General features: G+C 38.1%; 1 protein-coding gene and 1 pseudogene across 1 annotated transcript; one reads left to right on the top strand and one right to left on the bottom strand.

Annotated features, from left to right (window-relative positions):
- Nucleotides 1–10,548: 10,548 nt before the first annotated feature.
- Nucleotides 10,549–12,197, bottom strand: LOC145067584 (uncharacterized). The gene is made up of 4 exons (XM_079014693.1): nucleotides 11,948–12,197; nucleotides 11,690–11,841; nucleotides 10,659–11,220; nucleotides 10,549–10,553 (listed from the first exon to the last, which is right to left on the bottom strand). The coding sequence occupies exons 1-4, from the start codon at nucleotides 12,195–12,197 to the stop codon at nucleotides 10,549–10,551; spliced, it is 969 nt and encodes a 322-aa protein (XP_078870819.1).
- A 7,005-nt stretch (nucleotides 12,198–19,202) lies between these two features.
- LOC145067583 (heat shock cognate 70 kDa protein 1-like) lies at nucleotides 19,203–20,240 on the top strand (annotated as a pseudogene).
- Nucleotides 20,241–22,558: the final 2,318 nt, after the last annotated feature.

Raw genomic sequence — 22,558 nt, 5'->3', positions numbered from 1 at the left:
TTCAATACATGCGGATTCGAAATGTATACAAGTTGAATGAACAATTCTTTTTGCAAGTATGGAAACAAACAAGCATAACTATGGATCTTCGCAAACGTTTTCAAAAGCTTTTCTTTTCAGAAAATATCGGATTTTCTGGTGGTTTTCAAAACGATACAAAACATTGTTTTTCAAATACCGCTTATGAACTCACCAACATTTCGCATGTTGACGTTTTTCAAAATACTTGTATTCTCAGGGAACCAGTGAATCAAAGGAAAACGTACTCAGTGATGGCTTGCAGTTTACTTATTAACGAATCGAACAATTTATTTTTGGGAATGTAATGTTTAAACAATGTACTTCATGTAAACTTTATTGGTTGTACTATATTAATGCATGGTGACGAATGTTGTTACGTTTCATATATATTCAATGTTATGGTATTCAATTGAGTAACGACAGCCCCCGGACGTTTCCGCCGTCTGGTTCGGGGGTGTGACAGCGTCCCTCCCACAAACGGTACCCAAATCCGTCCCTGGAAGGTCATAAGCCCATGGCTATCGGTAACAAACTCCGACACCTGCCCGATAACTCGCTCTCTCTTACGGTTCTCCGGTCTCACCGCCTCGGCCTGGGCCCCTCGGATGGCATCCAATACCGGAGTCATCACCGTCAACCTCATACATATATCTCGCATCGGGGCACCCTCTGCCCTACGACTCAGGGTGCCAGCTACCACATTAGCCTTGCCCGGGTGGTACAGGATCTCGCAATCATAATCCTTTACCACGTCCAGCCATCTCCTCTGCCGCATGTTCAGGTTGGGCTGATCCATCAAGTACTTCAAACTCTTGTGGTCCGTGTATATCGTACACCGAACCCCATACAGATAGTGACGCCAAATCTTGAGGGCGAACACCACAGCCCCCAACTCCAGATCGTGGGTGGGATATCTCATCTCATGAGGCTTCAACTGCCTCGATGCATACGTGATCACATGCCCTCTCTGCATCAACACCGCTCCCAACCCCGATATCGATGCGTCACAATACACCACGAAATCCTCCATCCCTTCCGGTAGTGCGAGCACAGGGGCTTCACACAATCTCTGGCGAAGGGTCTCAAACGAGGTCTGCTGCTCTGGACCCCATGAGAAAGTAACACCCTTTCGGGTCAACTTGGTAAGTGGCACGGCGATCTTGGAGAAATCTCTGATAAATCTCCGATAGTAGCCTGCCAACCCTAAGAAGCTCCTGATCTCCGTAGGTGACCTCGGCACCTCCCAACTCATCACATCCTCAATCTTGGCCGGGTCAACCAAAATCCCATCCTGGTTAACGAGATGCCCTAGGAACTGGACCTCCCGTAACCAAAAATCGCACTTGGAGAATTTGGCGAAAAGCCTCTCCACTCTCAGAACTCCGAGGAGCTCCCTCAAATGCTCCTCATGCTGCTCTGTGGTCCTCGAATACACCAGAATGTCATCAATGAATACAATGACTGAACGATCCAACATCGGCCTACACACCCTGTTCATGAGATCCATGAATGCCGTTGGTGCATTGGTGAGCCCAAATGGCATCACCACGAACTCGTAATGCCCGTAACGAGTCCTAAACGCCGTCTTCTGGATATCCTCATCCTGAACTCTCATCTGATGATATCCCGATCTCAAGTCAATCTTGGAGAACCAAGACGCCCCCTGCAACTGATCGAATAGATCGTCGATCCTCGGTAACGGATAACGGTTCTTGACCGTCAACTTGTTCAACTCCCGGTAATCAATGCACATACGGTGTGAACCATCCTTTTTCTTGACAAAAAGGATCGGCGCTCCCCAGGGAGAGCTACTGGGATGGATGAACCCTTTCCCCAACAGCTCTTGCAGCTGTGAGGATAACTCCTGCATCTCTGGCGGTGCTAGCCGATACGACGCCTTGGCAATAGGCGCAGCCCCGGGAACCAAATCGATACGAAACTCCACCTGCCTCTCGGGAGGCACACCCGGCAACTCCTCGGGAAACACGTCCGGGAACTCACGCACTATCGGCACCTCATCCACTGAACTTGGCCTCCCAGCGGCCTCTCACACATCTGTCACATAGGCTACGAACCCCTTGCAGCCCTGCTGCAAACTCCGCCTCGCTCTAGCGGCCGAACAGAAAACCGAACCACCACGAGTCCCCTCGCCGTAAACCGTCAGCGCTCCCCCACTAGGATCTCAGATCATCACCAATTGATGCTCGCAATCTATGACAGCCCCAAAACGGCTCAATCAATCCATCCCTACTATGACACAAACATCCCCCATAGCGATCGGAATCAAATCGATCGGGAACCCCACCCCGAAGATCTCCAGCATGCATCCACGTATCACCTCGGTAGCACATACCTCACGCTCATCTGCTATGAAAACCCGCAAAGGTCGACTCAACGTCTCCCTCGGAATACTAATGTGCCGACTAAAAGCCAAAGATATGAATGACCGACTAGCACCCGAGTCGAATAAAACCAATGCAGGTACAGAACTCACAAGAAAAGTACCTACGCATAACATATATCAATTACAATAGCATAAACTCAACATAAAATAGATAAAGATTACATACCCGCCACGACGTCAGGTACTGCGCGGACCTCCTCCGCAGTCAGCTGGAAGGCTCTCCCCCTAACCTTCGGTGCTTCGGCCTTCACTGGCTGGGTCTCGGCAGCTCGAACCACAGGTGCAGATCCTTGCGCTGATCTCTGAAGCTGGGGGCACTCGGCCTTCCGATGGCCGGTCTGGTTGCAATGGAAGCAAACCGAGAACCCCTTCGGACAGTCCCTCGCAAAATGTCCTTCCTTCCCGCATTTGTAGCATACCCCAGTCTTGCACGGCCCGTCATGGCTCTTGCCGTACTTACCACAAGTGCGGCCCCTCGAACTGCCTGTCCTCGAATCAGCGGGCTTTGCCCGCTTGGCGGCCGGCTGCGACTGCGCCGGTCGCCGATCACCCCTCTGCAACTCAGTCTCCTCCCTCGCCTGTGTCTCAAGCTCGATCTCCCTTTTCCTAGCATTTGCCTGGAGCTCGGCAAATGTATGATAAGTCGAGTTCACCACGAACTCACGAATGTCCCTCCTCAAGATACTCAGATAACGGCTCATGCGAGCCTGCTCAGTGGACACCAACTCTGGGCAAAACAGCGCCCGCTCATGAAACATCCTCGTAACCACTGTCACCGACTCGGTCCCCTGCTCGAGGGTCAGAAACTCCTAAGCTAAACGTTCCCTCTCCACCTGGGGAACATACTCGTCACGAAACATCGCAGTAAACCTCTCCCAGGTCACTGCAGTCAGCTCAACTGTAGAATAGCTCGCGGTCATGAATTTCCACCAGTCCTTCGCCCCCAAGCGAAGCTGGTTGAGTGCGAATCGCACCCTCAAGTGCTCCGGACACGAGCACGTATAGAAACACCCCTCCATGTCTGAGATCCACCTCATAGCGGCGATCGGATCCTGTGTACCATCGAACTCCGGTGGTTTCGTGTTGCTGAACTCTCGGTACAGCAACGAATCACCACCCTGGGGTCTCGCAGCAGCAACAGCAACATCAGTCAAAGCATCGTAACACTCGTCAAGTGTCTCGATCAGTGTGGTCTTAATAGACCCAAACATCTCCGGAATCTCGGCTCTGATGGCAGCAGCCACCTCCTCATGGATGATTCGACGGATCTCCTCATCGCTCACCCCACTGCTCTCGGGGTTATGGCGTGTCCCGACCATGATCAACCTGTGAAATACAACATAAGAAATATCAAGAATACTCTCGAGTATACTCACACTCGATAACTCAAACGTCCTCTCTCCTGGTACCCCCCAAGGATTCTTACTTGGACTGCGCACCAATCCGGTGTCTTCAATAGTACGGGCCCAATACTATCGTCCACACCGAATCGATATACAACCCAAGTCCTCCTCCTAGGATCCCAAATCGCAAACACTCTACTCTCGCTATGCACTGGCTACCCTCAATAGCCCTCTCCTGAGCTCCTCACTGCTACCTACTCACTCTCAAAGTATCTCATAGCAGCAGCGATCTCCTAAGCTAAGGCATCACAAATCAGGCTCACTCTAGTCCTAATAGGAATACATAGCCTCTCTAACATGTACAACATAATATCTCATAACTCATATAATGTAAGGGTATTTTGGGGATTCACCGTTCGGGCGCTGGCTGACCGTACACACCTTCCACTCTGCTCGTTTCCCAAAACCTCTTTTTCTTTTTAGAAAATTTTTGTTTTATTTGAAAATTTCTCAAATCCTCGGTTTGAGTTCAAATACGCCCGAAGGTGCATCCGAATCCCTCAAACCTGGGCTCTGATACCAACTTGTAACACCGTAAATTTCAAAATAATTTTTCATTTTTAAAACCGCATAATGTATCACATCACAAATCAAAATCCATAATCAATTCTGTTTTCAAAAACAAATCTCAAGATCTCTACACATAAAAATCTCCATCAGTGTGTGTGTATGTGTCAAGCCGTCGCCTTCCCACGGTCCTCGCTGGTACTTGAGACATCAAACATAACAATTGTAAGCATAAATGCTTAGTGAGTTCCCCAAAATACCACATACCACAAATACGCCACTCGTGGCTAACCCGACCCTTTGGTCAAGATGTCTCAGTGGGACCCTCCAGTCTCGCAGCTCGTTGGACCCTCTGGTCCAGTCATAGCTCATTGGGCCCTCTGGCCCGTTCTGATTCGTTGGACCCTCCGGTCCGGTCTATATAGTCATACAACATACAAATAACACATGGCATACAATCTCATAAATAACACATAATCTCATACAAAGCACATAAGACCCTCTGGTCAACTCATAATGCCACTCAAGGTAACGTATAGAGAGAAGACTCACCTCGCATGTCTCGGTAACTCGTAAAGCTCTCAACCACTAGTGCTCGATCTCCCGAGCTATCGTCCTCCTACAACACAAGTGTATTTCTACTTAATACTACTTGACTCTGGCTGACTAATACCACGAAGTCAAACCAGTCAACACTGGTCAACGGTCAACGGTCAACGGTCAACCCAACTCGCCGAGTCTGGCATGGACTCGCCGAGTTCCTACGGGAACCCGATCCCTCTGAATCTCTTCCAACTCACTGAGTCACTCACCCGACTCGGTTACTCAACCCCTGGTTCGTAATCGACGAACAACTCGCACCAACTCGCCGAGTCTGGGAAATGGACTCGGCGAGTGCATTCCATGCACATCCCCAAACGACCTTCTGAGGTCAGATCCGTTTCACTAACTCCTAGATCCAGTCTCCTAAAGCTTATTGACCACGTAAAGTCCAAGTCTTGATGCTCATCAAGCATTGAATAGCTCATGAATGGTGTTTTAGCCTCAAATACATTGATCCCAAGCCAAAACCTCCATGGATGCATATAAAGCTTTGGCAATGAGGTGCTCTGGACCTCTATGGGTCCAGATCCAGGACCTTAACTCGCTATGGGACCATGAGGACACTAGATCTAGCCACAAATGGGTCCCAAAGCCCTAAATCTACATGAACGTCACAACAACAGAGAATGATTCGAGATTGTACCTCAGATGTGATGTTATGGACCTCAAATCTTCAAGAATCCACCCCTCTCTTGCTTCCTTTTGGATAGATCTCCTCTTTCCTTGCTAGACAACAACTCCAAGATCAATAATGGCTCCTTCCCTCACTTGAATCACTCAAACGATCTAGGGTTTCACTCTGGGGACTGATGAGTGCAAATGACGGCCATAAGGCCCTTTAAATACGCCTCAAACCCGAGAAATTAGGGTTTTATTAAACAGCATGGACTCGCCGAGTCCACTCTTGGACTCGTCGAGTCCGGACGCAAACCCGCGTCCAAATCTGCGAACATACTCGACGAGTCTAGGCTCCAACTCGCCGAGTCCCCTCACCAATTACCAAAATAAATAAATAAATAATACCTGGGAATCCGGGCTGTTACACATAAACTTATATTCGTTCAACAATTTATCTTTTAACAACTTTCTATCATCGATTTGAAAGACCATAACTCACTCATTTTTTTTGCCAAACTATGTGATGTTTTTTTTCTTGATATTAGAATTTTGAGTTAGCTTTCTGACCCATTTGATCTCACTGTAAAATTCAAGGATTTGTACTTCAAAAAAGTGGTTAGAAGACAGGTACATCAGTAGCCATGGCTGTTGTGATTGTTGGTCTTATAAAAATTATTTTGAGGGAGTTAGACTTCTCCAAAAATCATGAAATTTTGTCAAAAATCTATTAACTCAATATATTAAGAGTGGTTAAAATCTCTTGACCAGAAAACTTTTTTAACATATTTAAAAAAATGTTATGTTTTAAAGTGGGTGCAAAGTGGGTGCAATTTTAGGACAACAACCTTTAAAAAAACTGTTATGGGAAACCTTGAGCAAAGTTCCTATTTAAAAATATTTCTGCAAGCTTATTTTAAGTTTGGGAAAATGCTACTGTAGCACAAGCATGTTTTTCGTTTGGTCCGATTTGATCAACTATATTAATTTTTTGCACAATTGACATTAACATTTTACTATAGATGTCAATTACACCATTGTGACCCCTTTTAGAAGGTTACCCGGTTTCTTATCCTACCTGTCATCCGACATGTACGGTAAACTAATGGGAAGCTACCACGTTTTTTCCACGTTGACTCTACGTCAACTCCCACCTTATACAAAAAACATAACACCCGTATATGGAACACCCCTACCTTCTTTCTTTCCATTATCATGTAAGCTTCTCTCGACCAAAGAACCAAGCAATGTCTTGATCATCGATCTCTTCTTCCAGAAACCCTCCCATCCAGATTGGTAACTTTAGGGAGTTAGATTAGTTGAAGACTTGTGGGTGTGAGAAGCCGGCGAAGGAACGGACGAGTTGGAAACATCACAACCCAGGAAGGCGGTTCTGGAACTATAGCAACAGTTTGGTAAGTTCTCATGGTCGCAATTTCTAGTCATGTTCAAAATCATACGAATTGTAGCATTTATGATGTTTAGATAAGCATAAGAAAACCCTAATCATGTAATGTCGTTGATTATTGTGAAAATGTTGAAAGTAATGATTTGTTTGTGGGATGTCATACGATTTGAAAATGGTGTATATTTTCGTGTATATCCCAGACATCATTTAAAAGCTGTGATTACTTCTTGTGGAAAGATGATGAGCTGCCTGAGGGGTACTAAAAGAACCTTATCAGGACATTAAATCAACAGGTAGATTCAAAAGAGAACTCTGTTGAACTGATCAGCCTTAGGAAGAAGGTTGTGGAGTTGGAGTTTCTGCTTTCAAAGGAAAAGTCAGTTGTTGACAAGCTTGAGAAGAAGGTAACAAAGGAGAAACAAGTTATGATGATGCTTAACAACAAATTGGAAGCTTCCATGCATCAAAATTTCATGTTCAAAGTTCTGGTTGTGATGATTCTGTTGGTTGTTGCACTTTGGTGCTTTAAGTAGAAATGAATATTGTAGGATGTTTTGGTATATGTAGTTGTCTTTTGGTGTTTATGTACTACTTTTGGAAACTGCATAGACCCATGTTCGTTGTAGATCCCGACATTTAGCAGCTTATTTTGGAAACTGCAAGACCCATATGTATGGGTAATTTTGTAATTGTTACCTAATCTAACGACAACTTCATTAGTGGATAAAGTATTTGTTTTTTTATGTGTGGACCACTATCTTTTGTCAACTTAGGACCATATTGATCATTAAAGTATACATAGTCTATTTTGGAAAATGTTTATATCAAACACATTGTCTACTTTAGTCATTAAAGTATATACATATAGAACCATATTGGTTATTATCAGCCATGCAACATATAGCTTGACATTTTTCAAAAAATAGCAATAAGCTTTCATATTTTGTAATAGTGCATAAAATACTTCCATTAAATACCAAAAATGCCCATAGTAATAGGCGGTTTTGTAATTGTATGTTACTGCATAGATTGTACTAGTGGAAAACATAACAACTTCATAACATCAAATTATCACAACATAACACAAATAAAAACATAAAACATATTGTAACGCCCATAGATCCGGGCTAGTCAATTTACAGGCAATAAGTGTCGAAAATGACTTTTTGGCAAAATATTATTTAGAATAAATACTCTTAACCAAGTTGTAGTATATGTTACAAGGTTTCCGTACATATAAAGACCGCCGAAATCCGAGTTATAACGAATAAGTTATGACTCGTCGAAGTTTCGCGACGGAACCGACACAATACCGGGAAACATAAATAGTGAATTTACGATAGAGCGAGATTTAGCCTTAGCGATCTAAACGAAAGTCGTAGAATATGTTAAACCGAAAGTGTCCATAAAAAGAACGCCCAAATCTGACTTTGTATGAGGAAGTTATGATTTTTCGAAGTTTCGGATTAATAGTGTACAGCCCGAAATTCGAATATTAGATCAAGCGGTTTTCAGCCGACACAACCTAAACGAGAATCGAGGATCTCGTTATTAGTAGCATAACGATAAAAAGACAGACGAAAATGGACATCGGATGAAGAAGTTATGAGATTTTAACGGAGCAATCCTGTCCCGGCCTGTTAAAAATATAACTTTAAAAATAAAGTCAAAATTAGCCGACGAAGTCTAAACGAAAGTTGTAAAGTATGTCTCCACCTACGCGTGTATATAAATAACGTCAAAAATGGAGTTCGTATGAACGAGTTACAAATTATAATAGCATATCTACGTATTAAAATAAAGTATAAATCATATATACGTACACATATATATACATATGTATATATCATTAGAAAGGTATCGACGATGCGGTCATTATAAGACTAATGTTGAGTTCTTTCAACATTAGTTTAGTACAAATATCGTTAAATATATTTAAACTAGTATTATAAATGGGTGTTTAGTTGTTTATATGACTAAAAGGTCATTAAGTAATTATGGAGGGTAGTTTTTGAAAATTTAATTAGTATAAATAAGAGCCTTGGGCTCTCATATTTCTTGCACCATTCTCTTGATTCAAGAGTCTTTCTCTCCTTATCCCCCGAGCATTTCGGTCCCTCGTGATTCTACTTCTCTTTCTGTAGTTTTAGTATAGTAAGGTGAGCGATGAAGCGCTGGACGAATCCTTCTTAGAAAGATTCAGCGACGAAGTTCTGCCCCTACAGAGTCCGACTCCTAGCTAAAATCCCCTTGTAAGTTTCGTCGAAGGAAATTATTTTAAAGTAAATGAAGCGCTGTCCGAGTACCGAGTCACCACCTTCTCAGGTGAGTGCATAGTTACTTTCATCTTACACATAGATATGAAGTATTTTATATAAACTACGTGCTATGTGTGCATATTATTTGAATACTTGCTGTCTATGCTGGATGAACGTTTTTTTATACATGTTTTAAATGATTTGAACTGTATACGTATTTTAAATATACAAGTATGTTGGGTATGAGATGGGTAGATGAATTATGAGAGATAAAAGATGATGTGAGTAAACATTGGCAGCTATAGACTTAGTACCTAACAAATAACATCGGCAGCTATGGACTTAGTGCCTATTGGACAAACACTGGTAGCTATGGACTTAGTACCTGTTAGGAATTGGTAGCTATGGACTTAGTACCTATTAGATAAACACTGGTAGCTATGGATTTAGTACCCAACAACTATGGAATTAGTGCTTTACGAACGAGCATTGGCAGCTATGGATTTAGTGCCAGTCCTATAACTCTGGAAGCAAAGGACTTCAGAATGAACGAATGCGGGATAGATGACTCTTAGGATAGATCCTTAAGAGTAAAGAAGATAATGGGGATGGGTAATTGGGTTGATTGTTTGATTGTTTAAACATAATAATTATATTATTGTGCGTTGAAAACCCTATGTACTCACCAGGTTTCCTAACCTGACCCATTCAGTTTATTTATATTACAGGTGTTGAGATGAAGTCACATTACACTGAGAGATTAAAGAGATGTAGATCATTAGTGTAAATAAATGTAAGTTCTGTTTACGCTTATGTTTTTGTATTGACGATGACATCCCAAATGTTTTAAAACGAATTAAAAATAATTTTCTTCGGAAATGCTTTGATAACGTATTTATCATGTTTTACTGGGAACAAATTCCGCAACATTTTTATTAAAAGAGATACTCTGATTTTTATAAAGCATAAACAAAATCGGTCTTTTCTGGCCGTGAAAATGGGGATGTCACACATATTATTCCTAATCTATAGGAAGTGGTTTCTCCTTTGAATTTCCTAGAGCATTATCATCCCCAACTCACTTGCCTAATTTAACATTTATGATTCTTTATGATTTTCTTTTCCTTGTCCCCTTCAATATTTCAGAAATTGGCTTCACACAGATCCTCATTTTCACTTGAACTTGGGCACTATCACCAGCTTCATCAACTTGACCATTAACAACACCATCTTGAGTTGAAGTAACTTGCACATCAATTGGAGTGAGCTACACCTCCTTCTGTTCCTGACCTACTGAGCCACCTTCATTAACCTATAAATAATGTTTCATTAAACTGAAATTAACATTGTTTCATTAACAATTAACATTAACATTATACCAGTCCTCTTGTTTCATTGACATTTACTCCATTATTTCCATTATTGCTACATTCACTAACCGTCTATTTTTTTCTTCCTTGTGTTAACATCATTAGGTCCTTTTGTAGGCCAAGTGGCCTTGTTATGACCAGGCGCCTTGCAGATGCTACACCTGATTTTTTTTCCAACCTTAGATACCTTATGGCTAGTAAGTTTTTCAAGAGCACCCTTCTTCCTTTTAGTCACTGGCCTGCCAGGAATTCTTCTGCTAATAAGTGGCAAAGGTGGGATATAATTTGTTTGTGGCCACATGTCATTCCCATTCATGACTACTATTCTATATTTGTAACTTTTCATGTATGTGATGGTACTAAACATCACATCCACATATGCTTCCACATCCCAATTTAGGTATGAGATACATGTTGTAGAATGCACACATCCGTACCCATTCAATTTCCATAACCTACAAGAACATGTCCTTCTATCAAGGTCAACCTCAAATGCCTCAGTTGTTCCCCTTACTTCAAATTGGTTTAAGCCACTTGCTAACACCTCAAAATGTCTCATGTGCTTTTTAAGCTCATTTATCCTTTCCCTTATTTCTGGACAAATCTGATTACCCCATTGTTGTCCTCTCACCTTCATATTGTACAATCTTTCCATCATGTACAATCTCAATTCTTCTAACATTGTTATAATTGGCTTATTTATTGCATCTATAATTACAACATTAAAGCTCTTACACATGTCATTCTCAACTGAGTCATAACATCTACCTGGTTGGTAGTATGCCCTTGACCAAGTTTTTGGATCCTTGTCCATCAGGTACTTATGTGTCTCTGGGTTTAAAAGTTCCAATTTATTCATTGTAGCTTTAAATGTATTCTTAGTTGATTCTTTGGATGCTCTCTACAATAGTGTCTCATAGTAGGCCCTACTATATCTCTTAAGTAAATTCTGACAAATGTGTCTAGCACATTGTCTGTACTCTAAAAAGGCATCATCTTCTTCACAACTTCAATCAACCCTTGTAAAAAAAGAATTTTTTTTCTTGATGTTATAATATGAAATATAATGAATTAAACAATCAAATAATAAAAACACATACCTTATGTTGATCTGACATTAAAGAGTATCCATTACCTAAGTTCAAATGAAGATCATCAATAAGAAGATCTAAAAACCACTTCCAATTCTTATTGTTCTCAATAGACGTCACTGCCCATGCAATTGGAAAGATTTTGTCATTTTCATCCCTACCTATAGCACAAAGCAACCCCCCCCCCCCCATTACAAATCCCTTTCAAGAAACACCCATCAAATCCAATTATTTTTTTATATCCTTCCATCCAACCTTTTTTCATACCATCAAAACACACATAGAACTTGCTGAAATAGCTCTTCCTATCAGGCATATGATCCACCTCAAGTTCAATAGTGGAAACTAGATTTGTTCTCAGAATCTCTTGGCTATATGCCCAAAGTTTTGCATAGTGATCCTTAAGATTACCCTCTACTAGTTCTATTGCATATTTTTTTGGTCTTCTGCATTGCCCTATGCTAACAATCACACCAAACTTTTTGATCACTGCCAGTCTAAGTTTCCTCACACTCATTTTTTGCCTATGTAGAATTTTTATAGTATAATGGATCTCAATCCATGAATAACTAACCAATGAGCCTAACTTAAAATTCATAGCACAGTTATGCTCATCCTTCAAAGACTTAATTTGGAAACTAGCTTCACCACTCATCCAAAATGCCCATAGTCTAAATGTGCATGCACCTTTACAACACCTAACAAGAAGTCTCTGTCTGTCATTCTTTTCAAACCATAATTGGTACCCATTAGCCACTACGTAATTGCACAACATGCTTTTCAGTTGTTTTGGATCCTTAAATTTCATTCCAATTATGGGTTTTTGTTTTTTCTAGTGTAAACTCTCATTGAAATTGGAATGTATCTGTAGGTAATCATGCATTTCCATCCCATTATCATCATCTACAAAGTCATTTTCCTCATCATATAAACCCCATTCAACACATAATTGACTCAAGAAAGGATCATGGCCTGTTTTGTTCATACTGATAGCATCTTCATCATTTTCAACCTCCACATCCCTAAGATTATCTCCATTTTCAACACCATCAACACAAGAGTCATTATCATCACTTTCATTTTTTTCTTCATCAAACCACCCCCCAAGTTCATCACCATCATGGTCAACATAGACAGAAATTATGCCATTTGTGGCATATGCATCAAAAATAAAAGCAACATAATCTACATCATCTAAAATTGGTCGAATGCCATCACATAAAGCTTTTTCTAGTTCATAGTAGTAAAGTTTTTTAATCTCCTCATGCATGAAATGTTCCAGGAAAGTGACACAATCAGAATAAGTCATAGAAGAAAAATCAACATTATTAAATGAGCTTTTCACTCCCCCAAGTAAGACAAAGGATTATGAGTAACTACACCTTGGAAATTAAGCTCCACCATCGCAAACAATCCAACATCAGGATTAGGTTGTCCCATTTATGCTACTAGCTTCATTTACAACTCAATCGGCAACACTTATACCTCGATCGGACATAACTGTGAAAACCCTAACTGTTGACTCACCGTTTACTTCTACAGATGAAATTGAGGTTGATGGGAAGGAGACGAGTGCAGTGAGGGTTTGTGTTAATATCTTTCATTAAAATGATGTGGACCAAATATACACATCGTTAACAATTTTAAGTTAAAATAAATGACATGTAGGATGAGAGACCGGGTAGCCTTCTAAAAGCAGTCACAATGGTGTAATTGACATCTACAATAAAATGTTAATGGTCAATTGTGCAAAAAAATAATATAGTTGGTCAAATCAGACCAAATGAAAAACATGCTTGTGCTAGAGTAGCATTTTCCCTTTTAAGTTTTACCCAAACAGTTGGAAGATACGAGATTACCTGCACTGCACTGAGTAAGAAGATGCGAATTGATAGATAGAGACGAGATAAATATGAAGAAGAGGATATACGTACATTGAAGGTGCGTAACTGATTGTAGGGATATAACGACCCAATTTTCTTTTAAATATAAAACATAGTAAAGCGAGTCATTACCCTTTTAAAAATATAATCGAGGTTTTCAAAGACAAACATCCAATAATACTTCAAAATAAACATTAGCGGAAGCAAAACACATCACAGGTTCAAAAACATAACATTTATTTTTATAAAATTCTTCAAGAGAATGTCGTCTGCAGTCACACCGGTCTATTTCACTTATTAGTACTTGATGATCCTAAAAAATGTTAAATAACAACGGGTAAGCATAACACTTAGCGAACATACAGATTCCTCTACCATTATATAGATTAAGAAAACACATAACATAATCATAAAAGTTCCTAATACGTATTGTTGGCACCAACCATAAACTTGTTCATCCTTTCGAGAACTAATCCCCATACTCTCTAATAGGGAATAAGAGATAGAAGTGTAGCTTGCCTCAATAGAGGATAAACCATATTCTGCCTTACCTTGTTCACTCTACCTGATTAGGGTATCCGTGAACAAATACATGAAACAACTAACTCCTACATAATAGGAGAGTTAGTGTAGCTCACCACCTTGCACTTGGAACATAACTAACGGGAGCTTGATGGATCCTTTCCTAGTTCCCTTCCAAGAACCTACACAATTATTATAACATTATTTATTTTCTGCTTTGATGTATTACTCTTATAAAACTCATGTACATATTCCTTTATCTTCTTTATGATTTTTATGTTCTGTTCGGCACCTGTTTTTCTACCTTTCCACCCATTATTAAATTCTGATAAATTATATGATGAAATTTGTGACAGCACAAACCAGTCGGAGAAGATTGACCATTCTACCCCTCAAGGAGTTTATATCTACAAAAGTGATTCAAAGTTTGAAGAAACTAGACACACTAAGTTTTCCAGAAAACTAAGCCTCATGATTTTTAAGTACTCTGATTACCCTATACGAATTATAGAAGTTGAAGGGAAAAATTGGAAAGATTATCACAATAGCTTTTTATTCACTTTTGGTGTTCCATTAACGAGTTAATGCTTAGGCTTCAAGATTAACATTTTTAATATAACTATTGGTCACTCATTAGGCTATTGATATGGATAATTCAACTTAACCTAATGGTCTTAATACTTGGCTTAATAGGAATTTGAAGTTATGTACATTACATAAAATGTTACCTTTTCCACATTTAAGAGTTAGGTTGGAAGGGTATTTTGGTAAACTCATATGTAATTTCAAATTTTAGATAATTTTTTTGATATTAAATTGATGTAATCCTAATTAAAAATGATTTTAGATATAAATGTAATTTTTATAGTTTTAGATCGATATACACATAAATTTAAAATTTATAATGATATTGAAGTAATATTTAATAGTTTAGAAGGATATAAATGAACTTGTATGTGCTATCTATCATTTCCATCAAACATCTTCTATCCATCGCCTTAGCCACGATAAATACCAATTCATAAGATGACAATGTCACGGTACTTTGTACTTTCCATGTGATAAAGTTTTCCTCAAGATAGCAAAACTTTCCACTTATGTTTTTAAACAACATGATATCACCGTGTAACTCACTATCCGACCAAATGACAAGTGCTTTGTCTTCATATTTCTCAAGTTTAAGTTTTGGATTCATAGGATAAATTGTCTACATATAAACCTGCATATTGAACTACCCCAAAATGTTCTTAGCAAGAACCATTTTTTATACTCATCATTCTTATTTCATAGCACTCAGTTATGCCCTTAAGCATAAAAACGTGATAGTTATGTTGGGGTTTAAGCACTATAACACTCCTATGGTGCACATGCAACCCTAAATGCTTTGGATATATGTTTTTCTCTAATTATACATGCATTTTCAATTTTCCAAAGCATACATCCTAACTAGCATACAATAGAGGATATACAATGTAAAACTCATAGTTTGATGAATACCTCGTATGTAGTTTGAAGTTCTTGGCCTTAGAAAGCTTTAGCACCTCAAGTGTGATGCCTCAAATTGTTCAAAAACACCATGAACAAAGGAGGACTTTGAGAGAGAGTATGGAGCACACAAAATCGGTTATATGAACTCTTAGAACACTTGTGTCAACCGATTTTGGTTAAGGGGTAACATTTATATAGTGTAGGATTCCAAGAGTCATGGGTAAACCCTATTCCATACACTTGGGTTATTATCCATATCTCATGTGGGCTAAATCTTATGGATACTTACATAAAATTAGCCCATCATGGATCAATAGCCTACATAATATATATGTCTCTAATCTACATAATCAGTCCCTATTAATTTAATTAGTATCTTTTGCTCACTAAATTAATTCTAAATTAATTCTTGATCAATACTAGTTAAATAATATGATTTCACAATTAATATATTATACTAGTAATATATTAAGAAATCATATATAACCTCTTTCTCAAATATCCATCCAATCAGATTATTCTGGTGAAGGCAACCCAAATAGACCATGCTACTCTCGGGTCAAGTACATACCAATTATAGTTATGGGCTTAGACACCTAATCCAACAGTCTCCCACTTGAATAAGTCTAATAACTATTATCGCAAGTATAACTCCAAAATCTCGACTAGCAATCGTAGCTCTTAAAAGCCGCTGTCGAACTCTGACCTAGTCAAATAACACATCCATTAGATAAGGGATCATATATTCCTCCATGATAGATATCGTATGAACTGAGACATAGATTATAATCATTATATCTGTTCATGTGTTGTTTCCCGATTTCCGATTTATGACGTCCGACTAATTGAACAAATCAGATCAGTCCAGGCTTAGCCAAGCACTTAGGGTGTCATCACTAAATCATCGAGGGGCTCACAAATATCACTTTTATCCCACATTGGGTAAAAGCAATGGATAAACTTCGACTCAAATGGTTGCTTGTACTTACTCATCAACACACACACAACAATATGTTTTATAACACCAAGTTACTGGTGCGTTTACATATGTAAATGTGCAACCAACTTGTAAAGTACAACTCACATGTCTTGGTTTCAAGAATATAAGATATTATCGTCTCACAATCACTCGTGATAAAATCCATGAAGTGATTCAGATGAGCGTGGGTTTAATCCAATACTCGAATCTTATTCCAGAAGTACTCATGAACACTGCAACAAAATTGTGTTATGTCTAAAGCACTTTAGACAATCTACTATGGATTCATGACAGTCTTGCCTGAATACCTACTCCCAAAGTATGATAGACTGTGGATAATTTGAATAACCTAGTTACTCGGGAAGTCAAAACATGCAAAGTGAAACACAAGAATAATCAAATCCAATATGGTCTTAAAATTAAACTTTTGAATATAAATAAAACACCTTTTATTTAATCACCATATTGATTACATATTATTCATTGTATAATGTTTCGATTTATCAACTAAATACTTGAATTAAAATAATAGTTATCCCATGCTCCAAGCATGCACACTATGTTTATCTATGGTCCTTACTATGTGAAATAAATCATTTGTAAATATTTCCAATGACACTCATTTCACAATTCCAAATCCTTATCGTAAGTGTAAGAATACCAAGTCCTTGCCACTTACTGTAATCTGTTAGATTCTAAGCTTATATGTAGTGATCCTTTTGTAATGACTATGCACACCAGTCACAGTGACTTTTCCAATTACAAAACTTTCCATTGGATATTGTTAGAAAACAATTCCATAGATACGAAGTCTCATATTCAAAGTACATTCCTTTGAACATCCTTCTTGCATAAAAGTTTCTAACTTACTCATTGATTCTTGATATCCAACTCCCATTATGGAAACTTTTCCATAATTGCCATATGACTATCTATTCTTAATAGAATCCTATCTATTCAGAATTACATCAATATAATTAATAAGGAACTTAACAAGTTCCATTCCTCTTAACTTCTAACTTCTAACTTCTAACTTCCAACTATCATCTTTTCTCCTGAAGTACAACCTAGGATATTTGGCATTAAAAAGATATACGTAAGATAAAATATCTCATGAGCTACATGAGTTTTAGACCATAAAACATTTTCAATCATTTACATGAAAAGTTATTTCATACATAACGTAACATATCATATCAAAAGTATCATTTCTTATCTAGTTATTTCATTAGATACTTTTCCATTTTCATTTCATTTCCATTTCCATTTTTCGTTTCAAAGTCAAAGGTGGAAAGAACAAATCAATCCACCAATGTATCAAGCTTCCAGGATATCTACTTTGCAAAGGGGAGGTGCCGCCCAATTGATTCCTCTACACCTCTTATGAGGCATCATGGTCTAGAAAATTTTCAATTCATCTTTACTTCTTTTCTTTATATCATTGACATATAACTTTAACCACTTCTATAACTTGTTGTCTTCTCCAAGCATCCAGGCATGTATATTTTCATAACTCGCATTAATATCCATTGAGTCTTCTATACGCCTGCGTCCTTCGCTGCACAACGTTTTAGGTGTTTCCTTTTGTTTTCAACTTTCTTCTACATTTTTATTAGTTGTGAAACGCACTGCAATCTAATCATGCGATCTTGTGATCTTTTCAGGTGTTTCCTTTTGTTTTTAACTAGTGATATAATTCTGTGATCTAATGCTTCAGGATTGAACGTTGACATTGACATCTTATAGTGTTGACAGAGCCCGCATACATAACAGAGGTTAAATGTAGAATCCCTTCTTAAGAATTTATTACCTTGAAAACACGAATCTTGAAAAAAAGATATTACCCTATTGAGTTTTGACAATGAAACTTTAAATTGTGTACTTTAATGGTTTCCTACTCTTGCTATCGGTAGAGATTTAGTAATGATATGGCCGAAAGCTTTCTATGCTTTTTAAGTAAACTGAAAACGTGTTGTTACCGGGTATAATTGTAAATTTTTAACTTTCTTTTCTTTTCCTTTCATCTTCTAACTTTTCTTTCCTTTATTAAACTTGGGAACACATAGTTAGAGTCATATAGGATAAAACAAGGTGTCTGAAAAGGTGTTCCTCTAAGGGTTTGGGGGTTTAAACCTTGTCATTGGCAAACAGAGCGCTTTAGAAGTAGAATTAGGGGTGTGTATGAAGTTGTTTGGTTCAGTTTTTTGCCAAACTGAACTATAACCATTATAAGTGGTTAATGAATTTTAGTAGCCATTGAGTATTGGTTAACGGTTTTTGTCAGTTAATACTTATAATTAATAGTTAATATTGGTTAACCACAATGATAGAAAATAAATAAAAATAAAAAAATATTTTTCTATAAAAGTGAAAAACATAAAGTACATTGTTATAAAAACGAATGACTCAGCGTTTGTAAATATCTTAATGTGATTATAAGATTAGGTATCCCATTTAATTCCAAATAATTACCCATTAAATTTTCAAAATTCCTAATAAAATTACATACCATATATTTAATATTATACTTTATTAAAAATATTTAATAATATTATTGGTTTGGTGCGGTTTTTTAATGGTTCAGTTTTGCTATTCTGGATGAAATCTCATAACTAAACCATGTGTATTTGGTTAATCAAAAATTGCGGTAATGGTTAGTTGGGAAGGTGGAGCACCAGCAATCGTCGGCATCGACTTGGGCACGACATACTCTTGTGTTGCAGTATGGAAACATGATCGAATCGAGATCATTTCCAATGACCAAGGCAACCGAACAACACCATCTTGTGTTGCTTTCACTGATTCTCAACGTCTCATTGGAGATGGTGCCAAGAATCAAATTGCAAGGAACCCTACTAATACTATATTCAGTAAGTTTCAATTTTCTATATCTAATTTAATAAGTCTATGTTTTTTCACACACTTTTATGGCATGGTTGATAATGTTAAGTTATGGAATTTCAGATACAAAGTGGTTGATCGGAAGGAGGTTTAGTGTTATCATGGTGCAAGAATATAGAAAGCTATTGCCATTTAGAGCCATAGAAGGGCTTAGAGACATGCCAAAAGTTGTTGTTACTCACAAGGGTCGTGAACAACAATACTATGCGGAGGAAATTTCATCAATGGTACCAGCCAAGATGAAAGAGATTACAGAGGCATATACCGATAGGCGGTAGCACTGTGAAAAATGTTGCCATCACTGTCCCGACATATTTCAATGATTCTCAGCATCAAGCAACCAAGGATGTTGCTTCTATTATTGGCCAAAATGTCACACTCATTATCAACGAGCCAATAGCAGCTGCAATTTCTTATGGTGTAGACAATAGGTTTTATGGAAAGAAAAATTTACTTATCTTTGATCTTCGTGGTGACACTTTTGATGTCTCTCTTCTCACCATTGATGAGGTGAAGGCTGTTGCGGGTGATGCACATTTGGGAGGTGAGGATTTTGATAACTGAATAGTAAATTATTGTGTCGATGATTTTAAGAAGAAATGGAATAAGGATTTGAACGTTGCTTGTGAGAAAGTAAAGAGAATTCTTTCATACGATACTCAAGTTTCAATAGAATTAGAAGTGTTGCGGGATGGTATTGACTTTTTTTATGAAAATTACTCTTGCCAAATTTGAGGACCTTAAGATGAGTTTCTTAACACAGTGTATCCTTCCTTTAATATTCTAGCTTTTGTATGGAATAAAAATGAATTTGAAAACACGTTATATTTTCAGGGCCAATTCCATAAAACTCCCTTATATTTTATCTATCTATTTTAAAATACAAAAAAAAATCAATTAAATTCTAACACTAAAGTTACCTTCAAAAAGTAATACTTTAAAATTCATTCATACGGTGATATAGTTATTGTCAATCATTATTAACACCATATTATAATAGTAATCTCACTTAACTTTAATAGTAAATTACACGAATGGTCTTGTGGTTTTGGATAACATATATGTTTGATCTCTAATTCTTTTTTCTTTTTAACTCGGTCAGTCACCATATCTTTAATTCTTTTTTCTTTTTAACTCGGACAGTCACCATTTATGTTTTTATTGCATCTTTGATTAATATCATACTTAAAAAATATTATTTTACCTTTAATAATTTCTTTTTACATTTTCTATTATTTTTTATCATTTTTAAAATTTTAAAAAACCTAATCTATACCCTGCACCCTCCTCTTTTCTCTTTCCCCCTTCTCTCTTTAATTTAATTTTTTTTGTGTGCGACCCCTCCTCCCTAGAACACCACCGATGGTCTCCTCAGCCACTAACCCATCGTGTCACGCTCGTAGATCCGGGCTAGTCAATTTAGAGATGATAAGCATAAAAAATGAATTTTTGATGGAAGATTATTTAGAAGGATTAATCTTAACTAAGTTATAATATATGTTACAAGGATTCAGTACATATAAATAACGCTAAAATCCGAGTTATAACGAAGAAGTTATGACCTGTCGAAGTTTCGCGACAGAACCACCACGACACAGCGCGGCGTAAATATTGAATTTACGTTAGAGCGATATTTGGCCTTAGTGATCTAAATGAAAGTCGTAGAATATGTTAAACCGAGAGCGTGCATAAAAATAACGTCTAAATCTGACTTCGTATGAAGATGTTATGATTTTTTGAAATTTCAGCATTAGCAGTATGCAGCCCGAAATTTGAATATGAGATCGAACAATATTTAGCCGAAACAATCTAAACAAGAATTGAAGATCTCGTCGATTATAGTTCAACGGTGAAAAGACAGATGAAAACGGACGGCATATGAAGAAGTTACGAGTTTATAACGGAGTTTTCCTGTCTCAGCCTACTAAAAATAATATATAAATAATATAATAAAAATAGATTCAAAATTAGCCGACGAAATCTAAATGAAAGTTGTAGATCTTGTTTTTACCTACGTATCGATATAAAGAACGTCGAAGACGGAGTTCGTATGCGAAAGTTATGAATTTCTGAGGTTCGGGGCGTGAAACCCCAAAACTGTCAGAGTTCACGACGTGAATACAGTGTTCACGACGTGAACTCAGTATTTATGACTTCGGGAGCATGACAGACGCAAGCTGCAATGACACACCTGATGACTATTGAACTCACGACGTGAATCCAGAAAAATGGCCCTATAAATAGAATTCAAGGGGCAGCCGAGTTTGGTTGCTCAATCTCTTCTCTCCCACTCCCGATACCCTCTCTAAGCCCTATTTTAACCCCCCGAAGCCCTGGTATCATCCCGAGACCCGAAGCAAGTCCCGAAGCCCGAAGATCCCTAGAAGAAAAGAATTTCCGAGCCGAAGCTCTGCCTGCGAGAAGCTCGGTGTGTGAAGATCTTCCAGATCTACCGAAGAATACTACTTTTACAAGCCGTAGTGCTGTCCAAGAATCGTCTAATCAAGTGAGTGTATAGTCCCTTTCATAACACGATTTTAATATAAGTATTGTTTGAACGTATTAAGTATATGTTTTGTGTGAGTGTGTAGTTACTTTCTTCTACCACATAGATATGAAGTATTTGCTATGAAATATGTGCTATGTGTTTATACTTTGTTTGTTTACTTGAGATGGTTGTTGAATGAATGTTTTATACATATTTTTAAATGATTTAAACTATATATGTAATTTATATCTACAAATATGTTGGGTAGAACATGTGTAGATGAAATAGTTGGTGTGTGAGGAAAGATTAGTTTGAGGATGAGACGAAAGATGATATAGATCATGAGATGAGTGTGATAGGTGAAAAATGAGTGAAACCTTTACCCAAACGATGGCTCCTGTTATTCAGCAGAGTAGGGATGACAACCACGGACTATTCTAGACAGTCATGTGGTACACTAGCAGGATTGCAACTTGTAGGTGTTGTAGACTTGATGTTCACCGGTGTACTCTAAAAACCTAGTGATATGTATTTCTAGAGGATGTCTCGGAACCAATACTGTCAATAAACAAGATAAACCCTGACGACTATGGAGTTAGCGCCAGTTAAGTGAACCT

The sequence above is a fragment of the Lactuca serriola genome, chromosome 8, assembly GCF_051521515.1.
Source record: "Lactuca serriola cultivar US96UC23 chromosome 8, Lser_US96UC23_V15, whole genome shotgun sequence".
NCBI lineage: Eukaryota > Viridiplantae > Streptophyta > Magnoliopsida > Asterales > Asteraceae > Lactuca > Lactuca serriola.
The sequence above is the reverse complement of the archived record's forward strand: the minus strand, read 5'-3'. Positions and strand labels throughout refer to the sequence as shown.